The 23,679-nt window shown below is 46.2% G+C and overlaps 2 protein-coding genes across 16 annotated transcripts in view; one reads left to right on the top strand and one right to left on the bottom strand.

Annotated features, from left to right (window-relative positions):
* Positions 1 to 21,418, top strand: part of kmt2ca (lysine (K)-specific methyltransferase 2Ca) — a 147,873-nt gene extending 126,455 nt beyond the window's left edge. For 9 of the 12 annotated variants that reach the window (XM_029116184.2, XM_029116186.2, XM_029116188.2 and 6 more), the window contains 23 exons: positions 140 to 1,896; positions 2,274 to 2,388; positions 2,488 to 2,557; positions 2,739 to 2,802; positions 4,128 to 4,360; positions 5,717 to 7,504; positions 7,761 to 7,970; positions 8,178 to 8,342; positions 8,511 to 8,652; positions 9,920 to 10,067; positions 10,286 to 10,464; positions 10,709 to 10,842; positions 11,113 to 11,383; positions 13,494 to 13,597; positions 14,973 to 15,071; positions 15,560 to 16,754; positions 16,838 to 16,974; positions 17,480 to 17,622; positions 18,046 to 18,229; positions 18,489 to 18,605; positions 19,052 to 19,125; positions 19,258 to 19,366; positions 19,591 to 21,418. In XM_029116184.2, the coding sequence (XP_028972017.2) occupies positions 140 to 1,896; positions 2,274 to 2,388; positions 2,488 to 2,557; positions 2,739 to 2,802; positions 4,128 to 4,360; positions 5,717 to 7,504; positions 7,761 to 7,970; positions 8,178 to 8,342; positions 8,511 to 8,652; positions 9,920 to 10,067; positions 10,286 to 10,464; positions 10,709 to 10,842; positions 11,113 to 11,383; positions 13,494 to 13,597; positions 14,973 to 15,071; positions 15,560 to 16,754; positions 16,838 to 16,974; positions 17,480 to 17,622; positions 18,046 to 18,229; positions 18,489 to 18,605; positions 19,052 to 19,125; positions 19,258 to 19,366; positions 19,591 to 19,683 (7,531 nt within the window). In that variant the 3' untranslated portion in view covers positions 19,684 to 21,418. The remainder of the gene's footprint in view (positions 1 to 139; positions 1,897 to 2,273; positions 2,389 to 2,487; positions 2,558 to 2,738; positions 2,803 to 4,127; positions 4,361 to 5,716; positions 7,505 to 7,760; positions 7,971 to 8,177; positions 8,343 to 8,510; positions 8,653 to 9,919; positions 10,068 to 10,285; positions 10,465 to 10,708; positions 10,843 to 11,112; positions 11,384 to 13,493; positions 13,598 to 14,972; positions 15,072 to 15,559; positions 16,755 to 16,837; positions 16,975 to 17,479; positions 17,623 to 18,045; positions 18,230 to 18,488; positions 18,606 to 19,051; positions 19,126 to 19,257; positions 19,367 to 19,590) is intronic. The other 3 variants (XM_029116190.2, XM_029116183.2, XM_029116182.2) reach the window with 2 other exon arrangements.
* Positions 21,419 to 21,635: 217 nt separating this feature from the next.
* The window catches only part of galnt11 (UDP-N-acetyl-alpha-D-galactosamine:polypeptide N-acetylgalactosaminyltransferase 11 (GalNAc-T11)), a 34,877-nt gene continuing 32,833 nt past the window's right edge, over positions 21,636 to 23,679 (bottom strand). For 3 of the 4 annotated variants that reach the window (XM_020041762.3, XM_010885816.4, XM_010885815.5), the window contains 2 exons: positions 23,000 to 23,137; positions 21,636 to 22,615 (listed from right to left, as the gene is read on the bottom strand). In XM_020041762.3, coding sequence (XP_019897321.1) covers positions 22,484 to 22,615; positions 23,000 to 23,137 — 270 coding nt within the window. In that variant the 3' untranslated portion in view covers positions 21,636 to 22,483. The remainder of the gene's footprint in view (positions 22,616 to 22,999; positions 23,138 to 23,679) is intronic. The other variant, XM_020041761.3, reaches the window with a different exon arrangement.

Here is a 23,679-nt window from a genome sequence, read left to right as displayed (position 1 = left end):
TGATTTATGAAATTAAGAATAATTAAAGTGCCACTTACTGTGTAATAATCTTTATTTGTCTATCTTGAGCAGCCATGACAAATCAGTGATAGTCTGATTAGTGATTATTCTCAGCTTTTGACAATGTTTCTCCTTTTAGGTTTGGATTTCCCCCCGGCGTTCAAGGACCCAGTCAACCAGGCCATGAGCAACACTTCCTAAGAACCCCTCACCAGATGCCTGGCGGGCAAATGGTGGACAATGTCCCATCCCACATGAGAAGGTCCCTCTCTGTAGATTTTTCTAGGGGGGGAATGGCTGGGAATCCCGAGATGGGACTTCCTCAGCACTTTCCTCCACGGGGCCCTCCTGTCCAGCAGCATAATATCATGGGTCAGCCGTTCATTGAGCTCCGTCACAGGACCCCTGAGAATAGGATAAGGATGCCCTTTGGTCATGGACCTCCCAACATCATGGACCCTTCCAACCAGCCCCAGAGGCCAACTGAGGGCTTAATGGGAGGCCAGGAGATGGGCTTTGGCGGGAACCAGGGACCCAGGAGGATGGACCCCATGATGGCCAGACCTTCCCAGGGTTCAGTTGCCCATATGCAGATGACTACTAACATGGAAAACATGCACCAGCAACACACTGAAGTGGCGATGACGACAGTGCAGCAACAGCATTCGCCACTGAATAGTTCCCTCAGCCATCCAGTCACAAGTGAGTCACTAAGTGTAGTGCCCTCAGGTATACTGTTGTCTGGGTCTAGCACCAGTCAAACAGAGGAGACTCAGATACAGAGTGGAGATGGAATCGAAGAAAATCTGGATACTGATGACTCTGCGGTTAAGGACCTTGAAGATGTGGAGGTCAAAGACCTGGTTGACCTGAATTTGAACCTGGACCCTGATGATGATGACTTCCTCATGTCTGGGAAGTTTGACCTGATTGCCTACACGGACCCGGAGCTCAACCTGGACGACAAGAAAGACATGTTCAGTGAGGAGGATCTCGAACTGGGCGACCCCATGGAGGATCATCAACAGGGTGAAAGCTCAGACCTCCAGAAAACCTTTTCGGAGAAGAGGAACACTGGTGGGAATGACGAGGCTACCTCTTCCCGAACTGAGGGGAAATCGGACAATGTTCAGACTCAAGGCCAAATCAAACGGGAGGCCAAGGAATTCAAAGACACCGTAGACATATTCAAATCCGAGGGGGCGATAAAAACTGAGGTAATTGAGAGGCAAATGCTAAACCACGATCAGTCTCTCTGCAGTGGCTCAATGAATGACAGAAGAACCATTACTAGCCAAGAGGCAGAGGGGCTGTATGAGCAGCCTGGACAGACTGGGTCCGCTCCGGTCCTCTCCAGCCTTCTGATCAAAGAGAAACTGGAAGACACTGGGTTCCACTCAAATGGCTCTCCTCACCAAGGGGACATGGCAGCCCAGGCCACCAGGCTACACCAAAACCCTGGCATGCCAATGCTACCTGGGCAACATGCCCAAGATAACAACAGGCTCAATCCCAGGGTGGCTATGGGACATAGGGTGAACCCTACTGTAGTTCAGAGCGGACCTTCAATGGGAAACCAAAACCTCATCCCAGGGGGCAACCACAACTTTGGAGCCTCACCCAAACAGCAGGTGGAGCTTAATCTAACCATGGTGGGAGCCGGTCAGCAGCCTAACACTCACGGCCTGAACGCCCAAGGCCCACAGGGCATGTTCCCCCAGCAGCAGGGCGCCTCACTGGGGCCGACTGGCCAACAGAACAGGCCTCTGCTGCTGGACGAGCAGCCCCTCCTTCTGCAAGACCTGCTAGACCAGGAGAGGCAGGAACAGCAGCAGCAGAGACAGATGCAGGCCATGATCCGACAGCGCTCCAGCGACTCCTTTTTCCCTAACATAGGTAGGGGCAATGAACTTCAGATAGACATGTGATCTGAGTTCTCTAGGCTGTTTGCTTTCATTTTGCATGCGTGAGCACACTTTTTAGTAGGTGTATGGAATGCCTAGCTCCATGCCTTTCAGTTTGAGACACATGCTTTCTTTTAAATTTAAAGTGCAAAAAATAACTTCCCCATGTGTAATTTGAGTAACAGAATGTTGGACTTAATGTTTTTTGACAAAGACACTTTTGGGAGTCTTACTTCACCAGCATTCTATCCATAATTTAGACACAGCACTTGTAAGGTCCTTAAAATGAGGTCAAATCGTAAAAAGGAGGCTGACTAGGATTAAGTTACAGCTGAGGTGAAGACACTTTGTTTTTGTTTTCTTCTTTAGCTGACTTTGATGCCATTACAGACCCGATAGTGAAGGCAAAAATGGTAGCCCTGAAGGGAATCAATAAAGTCATGGCTCAGAACAGCATGGGAATGCCCCCAATAGTCATGAACAGGTAAGATCAGCACTTCCACCTTGTGCTAGCTTTCAGTGCTTGCAGGTAGAAATATAATGGTCCCTAAAACAGCAGTCATGTCATTTGTGTTTGGGGCAGACTTCAGCAGGTGCCAGGAGTCCATGGGCCAGGTGCTTCTGCTGCTCTGCCTCCACATGTGCTTGGACAGGTAAACATTGTGAATCAACAATTGCCTGGCTGCCATGTGTTTTATGTATTCTGCCAGAAATTAAGGCCTAGGCTTTAAAATCTTTTGGTCATGAATGTATGTTACTTTCTGTGTTTTGTATTTTCATTTATTCATTTGTTAAATGAATAAATCCATTATTATTTGGTTGTTGTCTTTGCAGGACGGGAAGTTGGCTCCACAGATGACAAGACCCAACCCCCCGAATTTTGGACCTGGATTTGTCAGTGAGTTGACATCACAATGTAAATCTCTGGAAAAAATTAAGAGACCACTGCACCTTTTTAATACTTTTCCAAAAAAAGTTGAAAAGGAAAGTTTTGAGTGAGGAACAGAAGCGTTCAATTTGAAGTGGTCTCTTAATTTTAATCCTTCTGTTCCTCACTTTTCAACTTTTTTGGAAAGGAAAGATAAAGGTGCAGTGGTCTCTTAATTTTTTCCAGAGCTGTATTAGAATTTGTATTTGATCCTTTCGTTAACCATAGTGTGTACCGTATCTTCAGAACCCTTTTCAGACCCCTTCACTTTTCAACATTTTGTTGTTACAGCCTGAATGTATATAAAAAAACAGTTTGCCATCAATTTGTACACATCACCATATATTGACAGAGCAAAACACTTTTTTCCAAAATGTCTGCCAATTTATTTAAAACACTAAACTGAAATATCTCATGAACATAACTATTCAGACTCCTTTCCCATGTGTTCATTGTTGAGATGTCTTTAGAACATGATTGGAGTCCACCTATGGCAGATTATGTCGATGGGGCATGATTTAGAAAGGTACACACCTATCTATACAAGGTCCCAAGCCATGAACTCTCTGTGGAGAATGTGTCGAGGCATTGATCTTGGGTAGGTTCTAAAAACTAATTTCAACATTGAAATTGCACGAGAGCACAGTGGGATCCATCATTGTGAAATGGAAGAAGCTTGTAATCACAAATACTCTTCTTAGAGTTGGCCGTTTGGCCAGATTAAGTAACTTGGCCAAGACAGGCCTTTGTCAGGCAGGTGACTAAGAACCCAATAGCCACTCCTAACAGGGTTTCTCTGCGGGGGGGTGCAAAAACTGGCCAGAAGGACAGCTATTTTGAAGCACTCCATCAATCAGGCCTTTATGATAGGTTGGCTAGATAAAAGCCACTCCCGAGTAAAAGTCACATGACGTCTTTCCTGGAGTTTGCTAACCAGCAAAAATGCCCTGATGTTTATGCCCTGATGAGTCCAAAATCAAATTATTTGGTGTGAATGCCAAGCGCCACAACGCGGTACTTCTCTTCACCTGGCTATTTTAATCCTTATTGTAAACCAAAACGTCTAAAAAACCAAAACATTATGGGGTGTTGAGTCTGGATGAATTGCCTTTTAATTCAGTTTCTAATGCATTAAAATGTAGAGAAAGTAAAGGGGAATTTTTTCCAAAGACATAGAACATTTTGTAATTATAGAACCTTTTCATAAGAACCCCAGTTAAATGTAAGTACAACTATCAGATTGTATGCATGTATGCCAAAGAAATTATGGCTCATAACCCTGTCTTGTCTCTCAGACGATAGCCAGAGGAAGCAATATGAGGAGTGGCTCCAGGAGACCCAGCAGCTCCTTCAGATACAACAGAAGTTTCTGGAAGACCAGATCGCGGCCCACAGGAAGTCTAAGAAAGCCCTGTCGGCCAAACAACGGACAGCTAAGAAGGCGGGTCGTGAGTTCCCAGAGGAGGACGCTGAGCAGCTGAAGCATGTGACCGAGCAGCAGAGTATGGTGCAGAAACAGCTTGAGCAGGTAGCTAACTAAATGTATAAGGATACATAACAGTATTTTACACTCAATGATTTCCCTTCACTGGAACTTAGGGGCCCAAAACTTGAAAAACAGCCCCAGACCATAATCCCTCCTCCACCAAACCTAAGATTTGCACTATGCATTCAATCTGGTAGCATTCTCTTGGCATCTGTCTACTGTCAGATGGTGATGTGTTATTCATCACTCCAGAGAACTATCTACTGCTCCATTGTCTAATGGTGGCAAGCTTGATGCTACTAAGCTTGACGCTGTGGTGTTGAACATTGGCCTCATTGGCTTCTGTGCTTGACCATGGAAACCCATTTTATGAAAAAGATCAACAAACCGTTCTTGTGCTGACGTTGCTTCCAGGGGCAGTTTGGAACTTTTTAGTGGGAGCTGAATCTGAGGACTGACAAGTTTAATTCACTTTAAAACTCTCAAACTCATACTAACACACAATCACAATGCATTAAAACATTTTAAAATCAATACCAAAAACGGAATACATTTGTTATTACCAGTATTGGAACAGTAGTTTACCTTGGGGATGTGGATAAGAAAACTACCTATTCTCTCAAGCCACCCAAGTAGATAGATTATCTCTATCTTTGAGGACTTCTGGATTTGCCGCAGGCCTTTTGGCCTGTAACACTGATCCTTTTTGATTCCTTCTTGATGGTGGCTCTTATCTTCGGTCTTGGTATTTTTGTCTCTTTAGAAATACGAGAACAAATCATTACTCGTGATCTTGCCTTTTTTGTGAATGTCTTCCTTAGCAACACAAAATAAGCACACAAATTGATCACTGAAATGTAATGGATGTGCTACTTTCAAAGATTAGTTTGGTTTCTTAAAATCTAGGTAAACACAATGCTTGAGACACCGCTTTTGACCTTTTCTTGGCAAAAAATGGTAGAAAATTTGCTAATTATTTACAACTGCTTTGACCTTTTCAATGTGGCAGAGCGCAAGATTGCACCACAGGAGAGCACAGGTGTGATTTATTTTGGGACTTGCTCTACTCCAGGGATGGGCCACTCTGGTCCTCGCCAGCTTGATTGCAGTCATACTTTTGCCCTATTTAACACACCTGAATAATCAACCCATCATGATTTGTAGTTTAGAATGCATTTGGTTCAATGAGCTGTGTTTGCTAGGGAGGGATGGGGTGGATAAATAGCATTTGATAGCATTTTTCCTTCTGTTACTGCCAGGTAAATACGAATTGTGTTTAGACTTGAAAACAGTGCCTAAACATTTCTAATATGTGAAGAATTTGGTAGGCTACATTTTGGCTGCCCACAGTGAATTGAATTGTTTTCCATTTCCTCTTTTGTGCTATTTCTTGGTTAGATTCGGAAACAGCAGAAAGACCATGCAGAACTGATAGAGGAGTACCGTGTCAAACAGCAGCAGCGAAGTCTCCAGGCTCCGATGATGCCGGGGATTCCCCCTCAAGCCGCTTCGATGATGCCAGGGGCACCCCCGTTAGGCCAACCCCCGATAAGGCCCATGATGCCGATGCAGCCACACCCCAACCAGGCTAACTCTGCCACCATGCCCAACATACCAGGATGGCACCCCAGTGGGGCCGCGGGACCCATGAGAGTCCCGGGCCCAAGAATTCCAGCTCACATGGCCCCACAGATCCCCCCTGCTGGCCCGGCCCACCTGCTGCCGCCCCAGTTACCTCCGCAGACCCAACTACCGCCACAACCTCATCCGCCACCCTCAGCCGTGCCCGTGGCCAAAGCTACGCCCGCGGGCAATGGCACGGGAGCGGGCGGGGATGGCGGTGGCAACAGCCTCGCTGTGCAATTTGATGACAACAACCCGTTCAGCGAGGGCTTCCAGGAACGCGAGAGGCGGGATCGCTTGAGGGAGCAGCAGGAGAGACAGCGGGTCCAGTTAATGCAGGAGGTGGAGAGGCACCGGGCCATGCAGCAGCGGCTGGAGATGGAACAGCAAGGCCTGGGTCTGGGGTCCGCAGGGCTGCCACCTGGCTCCTCCGGAGCTAACCCCGGTGGGGATGGCCTGCCCCAGATGCCCTTCTACAACACTGATCTGCCCCAAGACTTCATGCAGCCCTCAAGGCCCCAACAACATCCCCAACAGCAACAAGCAGCACCGCAACAGGGACAGCTTGGGCCAATGTACCCCCAGCAAGGCAACATGCAGCCAGGGTTTGCTGGCGGGCCTCCCCCAGGTCAGGCCTTCATGCCGGGCGGCGAGCGCAGGGTCATGTCTAGGAACGGGGCCTTTGGTGGCCCTGAGATGGGTCCCAGTTTCCGTCCCAAAAACCCCATGTTGCAGGGGATCAACTTCCCTCCGGGACAGTCCCGGCCCACAGGGTTTGGAGGCCCAGGGATGTTGTCCCAGGGTGGGGTTGAGGGGCCACAGGGGTCCCCGTTTGGAAGTGACTCATCCACTCCCCTGCCTCCCAACTACCCCGGCTCAGGCCAGTCCCTGATCCAGCTTTACTCCAACATCATCCCAGAGGAGAAGGGAAAGAAGAAGAGGAACAGGAAGAAGAGAGACTCTGTCGATGATGCCGACTCTGTTAAGGCGCCGTCCACGCCCCATTCGGATGTCTGCACCCCACTGACACCGTCCCGCGTATCTGATACCTCCTCCACCCCCACCCGGAGCCTCTGCATTCCCGGGGAGCAAGACTTGTCAGACCTCTTCCTCCCTGTGGGCTCATCTAGTTTAGCTCCCTCTTCGGAACTGGAGAGGCAGCTGTCAGGCAACGGCTCATCCCAGGTCGGGCCCGCCGGCGTCGGAGAGAACGACCGAGCGCCCCTGTTTGATGAAACCCTCCAGATCAAGCTGGAGAGGATTGAGACAGAGTGTCGGGTTGCAGAGGGTGCCAACGACGCCTCCGCCTTGGGGCACGGTCCGCGATCTGGGGGGGTTGTGAAGGTGGAGCAGGGAAGCGACGGGGGGCTCTCTTCGCCCCTACACGGAGCCAGAGGTGGTGATGCTGGGAACGAGCTGCTTAAACACCTGCTGAAGAACAAGAGTACACCCCCGCAGGGCACCAATGGCAACCAGACCCCTCCCACACAGCAGATGTCCTGCGACAGCCTGCGGTCAGAGGAGGAGGCCAATGCCAGGCCAGGTTCCATGGCCTTCAACCTGGTGAGAAGGGAAAGACCACATTCACACAGACACTGTGTATATGGGTTAATAACTTTTTTATTTCAAGCAAAAGTCTACCTCATAGTGACCTGACACTTGCAGTCATCTCTCTATTTACATATAAACATAATGTAACATGATTGTAAAAATAAATACAAAATAGGAGGCATTAAAATGAAAACAACATGAAACAGTAAGTGATTTGTATAAAATTGTGTCAGTGTACAATTATAAACATACTTTCACACCGTACCAGACTCCCCCACGCAGTCAGCTGACAGGAAGCACAGAGCACCAAGAACCGTTGCTGCCCGAGCAGGGCAAGAGGAAGCCGCAACGCAACAAGCGGACGCCCAAAAATGGGACGGAGAAGCTGCCGTCACGTTACAAGAGGAGGAAGAAAGAGGAAGAGGAGAGGCCGATTAGCTATTCCAGTACTGACACTCTGATGACACAGCTCAAACAGGTACCTGTTATGGTTCGTTTTATATACTAGTCATTTAGCCACACCCAATGTACACCATTGACCTGCAGTGTTGAATAGCTGATTGGCTATTATGTGTCGATTTAAGTATGTAGACTGCTCATGTAGCCATTGAGCACACATTTTGACTAAATGCGATCAACTAGCCCTCCCTTTCTTCCTCTCGTTCCCTCGTTTTCGCCCCCTTAGCAGCTCTCCCTGCTGCCTCTTATGGAGCCCCTAATGGGGGTCAACTTTGCCCACTTCCCCCCCTACGGCAGTGGGCAGCTCAACGGGGACAGCAGGCTGTCGGGCTCTTTTGGCAGTGCATCGCTGGATGGCGTATCGGACTATTACTCTCAGCTCATCTACAAGGTGACGAGAGCTCGCTCTTAGTTCAAAATCAGTGTGTGCACATCTTTCCAGGTGTGAAGCACAAAAATATGGATGAAAAGAGAATAGGTTCATGAAAAAAATGTGATGGCTGCATACTGTTCGTTTGTGTAATCCACTAATAAAATTATGTAACGTCCTGTTTTGTAGCAGAACAACTTGAGCAACCCACCCACCCCTCCAGCATCACTCCCCCCCACACCGCCCCCTGTGGTGAGGCAGAAGATCATCAATGGGTTTGCCACGGCCGAGGAGCTCGCCAGGAAAGCCGCTGTCTTGGAAAGCCATGACGGTAACGTTTTAGTCTCCTACTGTGTCGGATCCTGGATTTGACCAAGTGTCCCACAGAAGGCGGTGCGTTTGGTCACCCCTGTCTGCGTTTGGGGCTTTAGTAATCAGAAATGGCTGCCGTGACTTGTTGTGCGCAGGCAACTTGAGCGCCTGTATGCTCAATCGAGTGGGAATGCCGGAATGTGTGCTCGTTCTGGCCCACAAATGTTAAGGATTGCCTGCCCTTTAATACAACCAAGTTTTAAAAAAAAGTTGGGACGCTGTGTAAAATGTAAAAAAAATACAAATATTATGCAATGATGTTAGAATCAGTTAAACCCTCTACTCAATAGAAACTAGCACAAAGACAACATATCAAATGTTGCAACTGAGAAATGTTATTGTTTCTTGAAAAAAAATATGCCCCCATTGAATTTGATGACAGCAACACATTTCAAAAAAGCTGGGAAAGGGGCTACAATAGACTGGAAAGTTGTGTAATGCTAATAAAAAAAACAACTGGTGGAACGTCTCACAGTGAATTAGGTTGATTGGCAACAGGTCAGTAACATGATTGGGTATAGTGGACATCACTGCATGGGCTCAGGAACACTTCTGAAAACCATTGTCTGGGAACACTGTGTCGCTGCATCCAGAAATGCAAGTTAAAACTCTACCATGCTAATATGAATCCATAATAAACAAGATCCAGAACAGCTGCTGCCCTCTCTGGGCCTGAGTTAATTTAAGATGGACTGAAGTGAAGTGGAAAACTGTCCTGTGGTCTGACTAATCAAAATGTGAAGTTTTCCTTTGGGAATCATGGAGACCACGTCCTCCGGACTAAAGAAGAGTGGGACCATCCATCTTGCTATCAGTATACAGTTCAAAAGCCTGCATCTGTGATGGTATGGGGGTGATGGTATTAATGCCCTGCTTGCAGTCCAGACCTGTCACCCACTGAAAACATTTGGTGCATTATAAAATGAAAAATATGACAAAGGAGACCCTGAACTGTTGAGCAGCTGAAATCCTATATCAAACAAGAATGGGAAAACATTTATTTTTCAAAACTACAGAAATTGGTCTTAATACCCAAGCTCTTACCGAGTATTGTTAAAAGAAGAGTTGATGCTACACAATGGTAAAAATGTCCCTGTACAAGGTTGCATAAAATGCAATCCCTACTGGCTTTTTGTAAACATAGAGGGATTTTTTTTTCTCCCAATGTTGGAATGATGCTTGTTATTGAACCAACATTCTACTTGCCTTTTTCTTCCTCCCTATAGTGATGAAAGGTCTGGGACCAAAGCAGCTGCCTACAGCGTTCCGGACCGAGGAAGACCTGTTGGCCCACGCCATCACACAAGGACCAAAGACAGTGGACGTCCCTGCCTCGCTCCCCACACCGCCCCACAACAACCAGGAAGAGCTCAGGTGATCCCTAGGAGGACTAATAAACCCAGATATTTTGAATAAACTCTCATATGTAACTCCTGAGCGAGTAACTTGTTGTAACTGTAATGATTGTAATTTGCTGTAATGAGTGTAATATGAAACACGAATATAAATATGAAAGACTGCTAAGCAGTTCTGGCCTGGTAACATGAACACACCTGGTTAAACTAGTTTCCCTGACTGCGTGCTTGTCCCAGGGGCCAGGACCACTGTGTGGACAGGGACACACCCGACAGCTTCATCCCGTCCTCGTCCCCTGACAGTGTGGTCAGTGTGGAAATCAGCCGCTACCCCGACCTGTCAAAGGTCAAAGAGGAGCCCCCATCACCCTGCTCCTCCCCGGTCATACCCATGCTGCCTAGCGCCAGGGGGAAAGGTGGGAATCACGCAAACGCACACACAATTTACTGCTGCCTGAAACAGTCTTCAAATATAAATACATTTTCATAGTAATGTCAAGCCCTATTAAAGTGATTGTCAGTCATGATAACCAGTAGGTAGCTGAGTGTATCTGAATGTTTTTTTGGGGTCATTTTTATGCCAGAGTTTTATAAGTATTTAAACTGGTGATTAGTCTTAGTTTCTTAGCAATATTTAGTGGTCTGGTTGTTTCCCCTCAGGGACTGAGATAAAGCGCGAGGTCAAAAGTGAGCCCTCAAGCTCCTTCTTCGGGTCCCAGTTCGGACAGCCCACCTCCTGCTCCAAGGCCGGCCTGGTGTCCATAGCCATCACCTTGAACCCAGTCGCAGCAGAGGTGAGTGGCCACACACCTAAACAACTTAGTTATATTATTGTAGTAGGGTTTATTTCATGTTGTGCACCTAAGTTTACACAAGATCTTGTTTATACTGGAAATATATTGAGAATAGATAAAAATAAAAAAAGTATGTAAAATCTACAACAATATATCCAAGCCAGACAATATATCCAAGCCTATGATTTTTTCATAATAGTCCAATTTATGGCATAGGCTGTTGTCGACCAAAACCGGTTCTGAACTCGTCTCACTCCTTGGGACTTGCAGAATATCAATGGTGTGATGTCAGCGGTGGCCAACCTGCTGGGCGTGACCATCCCCGGCCGATACGAGTTGAGCCGCGGCCCTGAGCGCAGCTCCCTGGCTCTGCTGGCTGGGCTTAAGGTGCCTCAGACCCAGGGCATGGACCCCCGCCACGCGGCCATGTTCCCCCATCACCAGAACCCCGCCTCCATGAGATTCCTGAGACCTCCGGGACCGCCCACCCATCCCGGGACGAGCCAGCAGCCACAGCCTGTCGCCGCCCCCCCAGCTGTCGGTCAGTATACACCTGCAGTCCCACTGAGGACTTACACAACTGATGTAGAAGAAAGGTATTAGGTTACAGGCCCACGTGGCCGTGGTGGGAGCACAGCCGTAACTAGTTATCAACAATCTCTCTCACTCCATTCACACTTAAGGTGATGTGGTCAAAAATAATAAACGGGCCCCCCGAGCTAACACTTTGGCACGGCCTCTGGCCAAGATCACTACAGAAGGTGCTCATTGCATCCACCAGTGAGTTTGCTGCAACTTGCTGTGATTTAACTGGACCAGTTTTCTTCAAGTCTTCAAGGTTTGAGGCATGTGCTTCACCATCTGCTGTTTTCAGCTCACTGTGAGTTCTGAATGTGATTCGGACATAGGCTCTCCACAAGCCTTTTCAGGATGTTTCTCCTGGAGTGGCCAGAGGAACCGTTCCGGGGCGTTTTTCGTTGTGCGTTTGTGGTCATTGTCCTGCTGGAAGACCCAGTTTTTTGGCCGGTGGGATGAACACTGGACACCTGGTTTTCATGATGAAGGCCTCCAAATGCTGCAACGAAACCTCCCAAAGTTATTCAATGTCCTCATTAATTCATTGTACTGCAAAAGTGTTATTTTTCAGTACAAGGCTTAATTTGGCAGTCGGTAAATACAGCACTGATGTTCATTGCCAAATAACTTGATAATTTTTTATTGGTCCATAGAAAATGTCTTCTTGGCTTTTACAGTTTAAGGGCGTTATTGAGAAGTTCAATTAGCCTTTGTGTCTTACAGGGTATTACACTTTTTTGTAGTGACCAAATGAATGTTCAAAGAAAATAACACCCTGCCTACAATCCATTCTACAAGACATCAGGAAATCAGCTGATTATTAACACATGTGTTTCCCAACTTCTAGCGTTGGTGCTTTAGCCTTTAGGTGTAGGTACAAGCGAGGGTGGTTAGTGAACTTACATGGGAGTTGTTGTGCTATGGGCATTGCCAGTAAAGGCATTTGCCATTTTAATGTAGTCAGTTGGGTGGGACCTCCCACTTCATTGGCTGATCCCTCCTGATCATCCTGTTGGACACTGGCTGATTCCTGCTCACCCGGTTGTTCAAGTAGTCACGACTTTCTGGGCGTCAGAGTAATTAACACTTATTTTTCAAATATGAGTATTTTGGACTTTCATGTGTTAAACGTAGCCTGTGTGTCATGTTATCAACAACAACACACTGGCATACAAATAAACTGGCATATTTTAACTTTCAAAACTAAACTTAAATGTTTATGATTTTTATAGTTGCAATATATAAAAGAATTCTATCCTAGTAATAATGTGTTTGTCCACCATAAGAAAAGCTTCAACACATGTCAGCATAGTTTCTGGTGTGTCTGGAACTAAGAGACGTGCAACACACATCTGTCAGAAGAAATTCCATAATTATGGTGTGTTGATGATGTGAAACATGGAATCGGGCGTCACTCCAGAGCCTCTAAGTGTTTTAATTGGGTTGCAATGTGATGTGGTTACTGAGAGAGACATGACAAATTGTAAAACAAGTCCCTGAAGCTCCTGCCAAATGTTCCCCAACAATAACTGCTCTTTCAGGGTCACTGAGATCTCCAATTATAACCATGGTAGATAAAATAATTACGGCTTTCAGTATAATTCATATTGATCATTTACTCAAGTGTTTCCTTTATTTTGGCAATTCCTCTATATTCTAGTAAATCGCTTTCAGCTTAGTAAATGACAGGCAAATAAGCACTGTCTTTAGGCGGTGTTCCTATTACTCTACAAAGGCAATAATTGTTTCTAAAAGATTTTGAATGAAGAGCTGACCATGGGAACAGTCTGTGTGAGTCAGAGGTCTTCGCTGCTCTCAGAGGGTAGTCCTATGTAACTTCTAATGATCATTTCTTAGATGTGAGAGATATTAACCTTTTAGCTCCCCTGTTAGCTCTTTGGCTTCAAACATTTTATAAAAATGTCAGGCCTGGTGTTTTAATAATTGTGGCAGCAGCCGGTCTCCTTCTATTTTGTGTCTTCCAATGATGTGTTTTCATTCGAATGTTTCGTGCGTTGATACATTCTCCGCTGTTCTGCGATGTTGATAGTCAACTTGACTGGTTTGTGTTTTAGGTCAGGCTGTGAGAGGAGATGGGCCCAAACCCCAGTGGTGCAGCCACTGCAAGGTGGTGGTTCTGGGAAATGGAGTCCACAAGACCACCAAGTGCAGCAAGCGGGTAAGCCCGGCGTCATTTTTTGCTCAACTTAAACGCGCAATGTTAGTCCATTTGTACATGTTAAGTAATTTGAATTGCGTAAAGCCTGAGGTAATTGATTATAACAGAAAATGTAAAGTTTGGTTGTTGGTAGGGAATGGAATATTAATCAAGACTGAATTAACCCCACCACAGGGACTAAATGAGGTTAGTGTCTGGATGAATGCATCAGCCTCCCCTCCTTGCCTTTGGGATTGACTGTTTTCCATTAATACTTCTTGTTACCATCTCACCATTTACTGTTTGACGTTAGCCCTTATTTACCTGTGTAGCACCTATTTGATGAGCTTTAGGTCTAGGTATACTTTGATGACTAATATGCCCTGAGCCCTCCCTTGGGTGGTGCCCACGTGGCCCAGCATGTAAAAACGGTTGCCTGTTATGCTAATCAGAATCGCCTTTGGGGAATTAATGATCCGCCCCACAACAACTACCAGGGTTGACTGGCAAAGCCCAGAGGTACTGCTGCTGTGACACTTTTTATTTACCAAGGGATGAGTTAAGAGGGCCCGAGTAGAACAAGTGGAACGAGCACGTAAATGCAATGCTGTTTAAATCAGGAGTTAACGTTGTTGTCCTCCTCGCGGATTAGCCTAGCGTGCCCGAAGAGGGTGGGGCAATTGGTTGTCACCTCATTACTGTCACTCTTTACCCCACCCCACACCACTGTCTCGAGGTTGTGCTTGTGTCTAGGCGGTGTGCGTGCCTCGTGCACGTTCAGACAAATCAGTCCCTTCTGTGACCTGAGTTGACATGCCAGAAAGTTGTGCAAAAGGGGAAATAAAGAGCACAACCAGGCAAGCCTAGTTCAGCTGGCTAGCAATTAGAAGTTATGGACGTTGTTGCTGTTACTGGATTCGAACCGGAGTTCCCAAGCGAGAGGCAGTGTCTTTTACCACTACACCACAGAGCTTTACGTTTGTTGTGTCAGTATAGTGTTTCGACATTAGATCATGTTGTCACGCATTAACATCGCGCCAAGTTGGGATTTTTCGCTAGACACCATTAAACATTATGTTGAACTGACGTTTCTTATTAAGTTTACCTCCACCACAAATAGCATCTGTATGGCTTTTTGCCACTGACTGTTTTAAAAGCTTCTTTGGCCAGTAATAAGCTTACTAGTATCTAATAAATTACTAATTGGAATAGTCATAAGAATTGAGCATTTTCTAGCGAGAGTGAATGTGAACTTCACACTGCCAAAGCTATTTCATTTCATGGCACAACAATGTTTGTTTTTCTTTCATTGTGTGCGTTTTATATTGAACAAGATTAGTTTTAACTCTCAGTTCCGAAGACTTTTGTGCCCACTGAACAATGGTGTTTTCCATAGGACGGACAGAGCCGGACAGAGGGCAGTATGGTCTTCTGTAGCCACAACTGTTTCGTTCTCCACGCCGCCGCCAAACCACCCAAAGTCACAGACAGTAAGGTGTGTAAAAATGAACTGTACTCCACCCATGACTGTTGACTCTCCTCTACTCTTTGAGAGAACCTCACATCTGTACTGAATGGAGACCGACAAGATGGGGTTGTTGTTAGAATAAGCAGTACTGTAGATGTCATGAAGGACGTAGGGGTTTATGTATTCATTTAAGTGCAGGCCAAAAAGCAGGTTGGAAAGGTTGGTCTAGTGATCTACGCTGCTTTTGGTGCCTGTGTATTGCAGCACTGTGGGTTCAAATCTGAATTATTTCGGTTGTAACAAACTCCCCGCTCTCACACGATCTTCATCCACTACAGCATAACAATTCCCTGATTATATCTTCGAAGAAAATTAGAATAGAATTAGCTGTAATATTCTAACATGGTCTAACAGCGGCCAAAGCTGAAAAGGTTTGGGAAAACCAAAGTCCATCGGTGAAAGGAATTTGAGAAGATGTTACGTTGAATTCCTAATAAGTTAAATCTCTTTCACAGCCAAACGTGTCTCCTGTCTTGTCTGAGTCCTCGGTCCAAGGGTGCCCATCCAAGGTGCTCCACCAATACAGCAACAACATGTCAACACTGGACGTCCACTGCCTGGCCCAGCTTCAACCCAAACAGTCCCCCCCCTCCAGTCCCCCTTCCATCTCCTTCCCAATGGAGACGGACAAGGGCGAGGCCAGGCCGGACCCCCTGAGGGTGACTGTGAAGCTCAAGCCAAGGCCCCGGGCGGTCACCTCAGCCAGTGGGGAAGGTGACGACCTGATGTCCCGTCACCACAAGCGGTGGAAGGGCCTACGCTGGCGCAGATGGAGCGTGCACGTCATGGTCCCCACCAGAGGCGCCCTGCTGTCCTCTCTGCCCGGAGAGGATGAGGTGGACGAGCTGCTGAGGAAGCTGGGCGCCTCCCTGCGTCCCGACCTTCTGACCCGAGACCTGCGGCGGTGCTGCTTTTGCCACGAAGAGGGCGATGGCGTGACGGACGGGCCCGCACGACTCCTCAATCTGGACCTGGACTTGTGGGTTCACCTCAACTGTGCCCTGTGGTCATCGGAGGTCTACGAGACGCAGGCCGGCGCCCTGATCAACGTGGAGCTGGCGCTCCGGCGCGGCATGGCAGTGCGCTGTGCCTACTGCCAGCGGACGGGCGCCACCAGTGGCTGTCACCGGCTGCGCTGCACCAACGCCTACCACTTCACGTGTGCTCTGAAGGCCCAGTGCACTTTCTTCAAGGACAAGACCATGCTGTGCCATCTGCACCGGCCCCGGGCCGTAGGCGCCGGAGACGGGAGGGCCGGCGAACGGGCAGCGGTGCCCTCCTCGTCCCATCACGACCACGAGCTGCGCTGCTTCGCCGTGTTCCGCCGCGTCTACGTGCAGCGGGACGAAGCGCGCCAGGTGGCCAGCATTGTGCAGCGCGGCGAGCGCCGGCACACCTTCCGCGTGGGCAGCCTTGTGTTCCACACTGTAGGTCAGCTGCTGCCCCAACAGATGTCCGCATTCCACTCGGCCAACGCCATCTTCCCTGTGGGCTACCAGGCGTCGCGCATCTACTGGAGCATGCGTCATAGCAACCGCCGTTGCCGCTACCTGTGCCGGGTTGAGGAGAAGGACGGCCGGCCAGAGTTCGTGGTGCGGGTGATCGAGCAGGGATGCGATGACCTGGTTCTCACCGGTGCCTCGCCCAAAGGTAAGAGGACGAGGTGCACCGACAACCACTGGGGTGTGGTTGAACCAGTTGACCTGACCCAGGGATATCTGTCTGTGTTGTAGGTGTCTGGGACAAGATTCTGGAGCCTGTGGCTGAGCGACGCAATGAGTCTGGTACTCTGAAACTGTTCCCTGTTTACCTGAAGGGAGAGGACCTGTTTGGTTTCACCGCCTCAGCCGTCACCAGGATCATGGAATCCGTAAGCTCCTAAATAGCAATAAGAGTATGACTAAAAGTCTGAGTGAGTTGAATGTTTTGAGTGGGTGTATAGCTAGCCCAGTTTGGTTTGTACTTTTAAATGTTCTCCAGGGGCATTGGTTTGAGCAAATCACAAAACACTTTTGTTTGAAACTCCAATAAAAAAAAAAATGCTTCAACTCCATTAAAAGCTTTAAAGGAAAAAGCTTTCCATAGGTACTCTGTCAAGCACTTTGACGAAAGGTTCTGCATAAGTTATTTGATTTGATTATCACAGCACTTCATCAATCTAAAGTTAAAATAGACTTATTTAATGAATTCTTTGAAAAACTGTTTAATAAATCCAATTACCCACAATAATGGAAATCTGAAGTGTGCTATTAAGTCTTTCAATTAGGACTAACATTTGATGGCTGCTCGTAATGATTTTAGATCCCACGTTCACTCGGAGGCTCGTTTGTTAGTGTGGAGAACGATAAGATTTGTGGGTGTGTGTTGTCCCCCAGCTCCCTGGAGTGGAAGCCTGTGACCGGTATACTTTTCGCTACGGACGGAACCCTCTCATGGAGCTCCCTTTGGCCATCAATCCAACTGGCAGTGCGCGCTCGGAGCCCAAGGCCAGCACCCACGTCAAGAGGTTTGTGTTAAGGTATTCCGTATGATTTTACCCTTTTAAGTTCCCGACACTTTTTGTTTCTGTTGACCACTTTTGCCCTTTGTAACGATGCCTTTGTTCCATCCGCTTTGTCTCTGTGTCTTTGTACCTGTATGTTTCTCATACCTCAGAACAGGCTTTGTGCAATCGTTTGTTCATGTCAGTGGGCAGCACAGTAACAAAATAAGGTGCTTTCCTCAAATCCTGTTGTTTTGAAGTAGTCATTGTTCACTGTCGTTTGTTTTCAGTCAAACTTGTGTGATTATTTAATGCTATGATAATGCACAAGGGACGTGGGGGTGTGGTGTTTGGCCAATATACCGTGGCTAAGAGCTGTTCTTAGACCCAACCTGAAAGACTCCTGCCAGTTCCTTGTTTGGAGCTTTGTGTTTGACTCCCCATGTTGATCCACTGTAGGCCACACACGTTGACCAGCACCAGTGGCTCCTCCTCCAAGTCTATGCAGATGCTTGGCAGTGTGGGCCAGATGGAGGCACCAGAAGAGGTGATCCCCAAGCAGTTTGCATCGGTTCCCTTCCAGTACAGACGGATGAAGGCGGAGTGGAAGAGCAACGTGTACCTGGCTCGCTCCCGCATTCAGGTGGGCACCTCTGCCACTCTGCGCCAGGCCTGTGTCTACACCTCCCTGCTGCAGATTATAAAACACTGTGTAACTTAGTATTTAATGAGCATTGATGTTTGGTGCACAGGTGTTACATTTCGCTAGTTGCTCTGGTTGTTTATTGAATAATTACAACTTCCCAGTTGTTTATGAGTGAATGGCGTAATACAATAGAATATTCGATGGTTTGGCTTTTAAATGGGAGTGATTGCGGTGTTGACCCTGACTGTGCTGGCAGGGGTTAGGTCTGTATGCCGCTAGGGACATCGAGTCCCACACCATGGTGATCGAGTACATCGGTACACTCATTCGCAGCGAGGTTGCCAACCGGATGGAGAAGATGTATGAATCCCAGGTGAGTATGGAAAATCATGGGAAGTCTCTCACTGTTGGGCATCTTCAGTGGTCGCCCCAGGTTCTCTCAAAAGGGTAGATTTACATGTAAGAGTTAAGACAAAATACCAAGATGATATAAATCTGCATCAAATTCGCACTTTTAAAATCCCCAAACCGGGCAGCAATTAATATTTTAGATATTGCCTGTGATGACCAAATTTCAGTAGTTTTCAATAGCTTTTATCTTGGCCCAATCAGTGTCATTTTCTACGTACCAGATCTCTCGAAACACATCATTACAACCGAGGTCAGTCAAAATGGGAACAGTTCATACTGTATACTGTGTGACCTAATGCAATTACCTATGGAAGGGGAACGAGTCATACTCCCCCGTTTTCATTGTGGGGGCAAAATTAGAGTGGCGACTTTGTATGTTACATATTTGATCGTCTTGCTGTGGTGTAGAACCGTGGGGTGTACATGTTCCGCCTGGACAGTGAGCACGTTGTGGACGCCACCATCACCGGCGGACCAGCCAGGTATGACATTCTGTGTTCATAACACAATTCTACCCCACCGACACACAACTGCAATGCAGTATACAAGTGAACGAGGAAACAAAAGAGTAAATCCAGTCGTGTAGTAAAGTTTACCCTTGCTGTCGTCCCCAGATACATCAATCACTCCTGTGCCCCCAACTGCATCGCAGAGGTTGTGTGCTTGGAAAGAGGCCATAAGATCGTCATCAGTTCCTGCCGCAATATCCAGAGAGGGGAGGAGGTAAGACCAGCCGCCTTCCAGAAGCTATGCCTTATTATTGGGGTAGACACTGGTAACACCAAGGCCCTGTAGCTTTTAGCTACCATTGACATTGTGACTAAGCCTTGTTGTCGTGTGTTTGGTCATGCATGTACAGTTGTCACTGAAGTAAAGCACATAAGGTTTAGTAAATTCCTTGAAGACAGAACTGAGTTGAGCTGAACTGGTTTTTCTCTCACGCTTAGCTGTGCTATGACTACAAATTCGACCTGGAGGATGACCAGCATAAGATCCCTTGTCACTGTGGTGCGGTTAACTGCCGGAAATGGATGAACTAATATCGGGATGGATTTGTGGCGAGAGACTGGCAACAACACTTTCAAATTCCAGGCGCAGCGCACACGTGCATTCCCTGTTACCTTTTTATAGGCTCACTGGTTCATAAGCTGGAAAACTTTGTATTACTCAAAAAGAGAAATAACTTATCAGGGCAAGACTGACCGCAGAACTGTTAGAGAAGACAAAGGATGGAAGGTGTATTCAAAGGCACAAAGACAATTCTTTATACGAGGCTGTGAGCCAAGTCTTTTACTTGGCAAAACGAGTGCAGGTGGATTTTTGTTTATCGAGTGAGAGTATAGGGTAGTGGGTAAATGGGTCAGGGAGATGGGGATGGGTGTTCTGGGGTTGAATTCGCCAGTTGACCAGGAGTTTTGTGCTGGCCACCGCCTTATTTAGTTATTGAGAGGCAGGTCCTCTGGATTAAGAAATATATACATATATATAGTTACGGAAATGTAGACAGCACTGAACAAGGAATGTACAGAGAAGACTTCCTTAGGGATAAAGCTAAGGGAATATTGCACAAAAAATAAATTGTCAAATACTTGATTCCATGAGTCAGTTTGTTTTTCCTTTTGTTTTTGATTTATATGTCGAATAAGAATTTTTGTATTTATTATCAAATGAAGCTATTTTAAAAAATAGCTGCTGCCCAGGTTCAGTCTGATCAGAACGTGTTACTTTATACAAAGTGTAAAATAACAAAAATTAAGTAAATAATTGACCAAATGAGACCTTAACTTCATAATAGATGATTCTTGTTTTGTTTTTTTCGACAAAGTATTTAAGGATGGCATTCTATCATTGAGAGTTTGTGCTGTATAAAATTGTACAGAATGTGTAAAAAAAAAAAAAAATCCAGAGTATTTTTGTTGTATTTAGAATGTAGTTGCGCTGTCTCAATTTCTGACCACTTGAATACGCTATTTGTTTCTTTACTTTTCCTTGACAATTTTGCATTGATAACGCGCAATCAAATAACTGCAGAGAGCACCAATCACACTGAGACGATTGTGACATCTTAACCTTTAGGTGATCAGATGTGAACGTAGACTTAGAGAACTTTAAATTTAGGTTGGAAACCACACACACTCACTATTGTTTAACCGCATGTATACAATAGTCTCTGAGATTCACCTCATGCTGATAATTAACGTTCAGACACATCGGTGTTTGGAGAGAAAAAATGCCTTTCACTTAGAATTTGCAGGATACTCAGTTGACATAAAATAATGATTTGTGTTTTGTTTACATTTCTTTTTAAGAAGAAACATGCTGTGTAGTGCTGGACAGTTGAAATAAACAATATGGCATGATGTGTTGGACTTCTGTTCCCTCCATGGAAATCGGAATCTGGTACTGGCATTTTGGTGACCAGTTCAAAATGAAGTTTTCATTTGTGTGCACAACTTAAGTGGACTGTACAAAAATTGGTATATTCAGTCGCATTGTAATAAGCAGTACATGGCATGAGGCATTTTTTTTTAACTTTCAAAAGAATCAGTTGTATATAATTTTACTTAATGGTTGTAATGAAATTTGTTTCTTGAATATTTCCTCTTGTACAATATTCAGACCTCTTAACAGTATTTGTCTCTTTTCTTTGTTCTGTATAGTAGTATCTAATGTTTAAAAAATGAAGCCTTTTTGAAGTATACCGAGTGAGATGGGTTTTGGAGTTTGTGGAATCAGATTTAGGATCATTTACAAAATAAAATATTTTACATCTTACATCTGCCCTGTCCTTTATCTGAGTGTTTTTTTGTTTTTATTTCACAAATTGAATTTGGACCAGAATTCCTCACAAGGGTATTAAAACATGTTGCTGGTCCCCTCAAGGATACATTTTAGATTCAGAGCTAGGCAATCTGGGTCAGGGTTAGGTCCCCACAAGGACAGAAATACGTGTGTGACCCAACAAACACTAAATTGCAAATTTGTCAAAACAGACGTTCATAATTAAACATTTATTTGGTTGCCTTACTGGAAAAATAACTGCACAGTATACTTAAGGTATTACACTTGAAAACATCCTGTAGGAAATTCTAAAACTATCCCTGTGTTGCGCATTTCAATTTTTTTAACATGATTTCCATAGACTGTACAACATATCGATCACACAGCCAATGTAGCTGATTGACAGTTTCAAAGTTGCCTTTTACAGTTCAAGGGTATGAAAGACACTACCTCACCAACCAAACTCCAGTGATCAAAACATTGCTTGACAGTTATTCCCAAAACAACAAAATAAAACACCGCAGTACTGTTATACTTCATAGCAATTAGTATCAGATTGTAATATGTCCAGAATAAAATATTTTAAAACACAAACCAGTGTCAATACTGGCAGTCCAATATTAACTTTTCCCAGACTGTACAGAATTAGAAGTTGATTTGTCTCTAATGCAAGAGTTTTGTGCAAATTTGATACAATTAATACATTGTAAATTTAAAAACAATTCTCTCTTGCATTGCGTTTGTAAAATGATTCTCTAAAACACCGAAGGAATAAATTGTTCTCAGGGGCAGTCAGTTGGATTGGGTTGAAACTACAGTATATAACACACACCTTGTATAAGTTAGTGACTCCATCATTAGAGCACTCCTGGGGTTGGGGGGCAGAACCAGTTCCAAAGACCAAAAAGCATTTGTTCTCCAAGTCTTAAAGAAATCTCTTTAACTGGTGTAATCTTTAGTTCCTTCCCTCTTGCTGGGGGTCACAGCAGTCATACCCGGACCCAAAGGGGGGTGACTTCGCTCAGTGTCCGGTATGTGGTTAGTCTTGACTTATCAATGTCAGCCTTCCAACTGCCACTGTTGTGACTGGGAACCGTTGCAGATGGCCATGGAAACGTATCCCTTGGTGTTGACCGGCTCGACCACAGCCAGGCATTGGCCCACGGAGACCTGATACAAGCGGTTGCTCTTCTGGAGCAGAGTCCAAGGAAGACAGGGTTACATGTACCATGGAGGGAGGGAGAGAGAGAGAGAGAGTTGAGGTACTGGAGACTATACATGAATCATCTACTGCTTACTAGGTAGTCGTGTCACCGGCAGCAGCAACACATTACCTTATCTGTCACCTTATACAGGAGACGAGTGCCAACTGACAGTGGTAAAATAGAAGGGGGTCCAACAACCCATGATGCCTTATGTCACCAGACGTACAAGCCGGTATGGGGGACAGTACCAGGGAACCGTAATCACACTGCACTGGTCTGGTGGCGCGAGTGTTCATTAGTGTAGTCCCAGCTGCCTGTTTTCTAAATGGACATGGGGCTGAGAGGGGGAGCAAGGGGCTGGTAAACTCACCCCCAAGGTCCACTGTTGGGACCCTCCAGAGCCGTGACACTTCATAAGGCGTGGCGGGTCCGAAGAGCGGATCTCTGACATGTCCAGGCACAGCAGGCCGGCGAGAATCAACTCATGTTCCTCATCGTAAGCCCACTCCTGCATGGGGAGGATGAAGGAGAGAGACATGGTGTAGAGGTTAGGTATTGGGAAGGAGAGCCTGAGTATTAGGGAGATGGAGGGAGGGAGGGAGGGAGGGAGAGTGCAGAGGTTAAGTATAATGGACGAAGAGTGATAGGGTGGGGAAGTTGTATGGGGAGGGTGGGATGGGAAATGGAGTGGGCTGTGGGTAAGACAATTGTGGAACTGATGAACCAACAAAAAAAAGCCTCTTCCATCTACACTGATCAGCCATTACATTATGACCATCTGCATAATACTGTGTAGGTCCCTCATTTGCCGCCAAAACAGCCCTGACCCGTCGAGGCATGGACTCCACTAGACCTCTGAAGGTGTGCTGTGGTATTTGGCACCAAGACGTTAGCAGCAGATCCTTTAAGTCCGGTAAGTTTTGAGGTGGGGCCTCCATGGATCGGAACTGTTTGACCAAGCCCATCCCACAGATGCTTGATTGGACTGAGATCTGGGGAATTTGGAGGCCAAGTCAACACCTTGAACTGGTTGTTGTGTTCCTCAAACCA

Source organism: Esox lucius, chromosome 21, assembly GCF_011004845.1.
Source record: "Esox lucius isolate fEsoLuc1 chromosome 21, fEsoLuc1.pri, whole genome shotgun sequence".
Classification (NCBI taxonomy): Eukaryota; Metazoa; Chordata; class Actinopteri; order Esociformes; family Esocidae; genus Esox; species Esox lucius.
The sequence above is the reverse complement of the archived record's forward strand: the minus strand, read 5'-3'. Positions and strand labels throughout refer to the sequence as shown.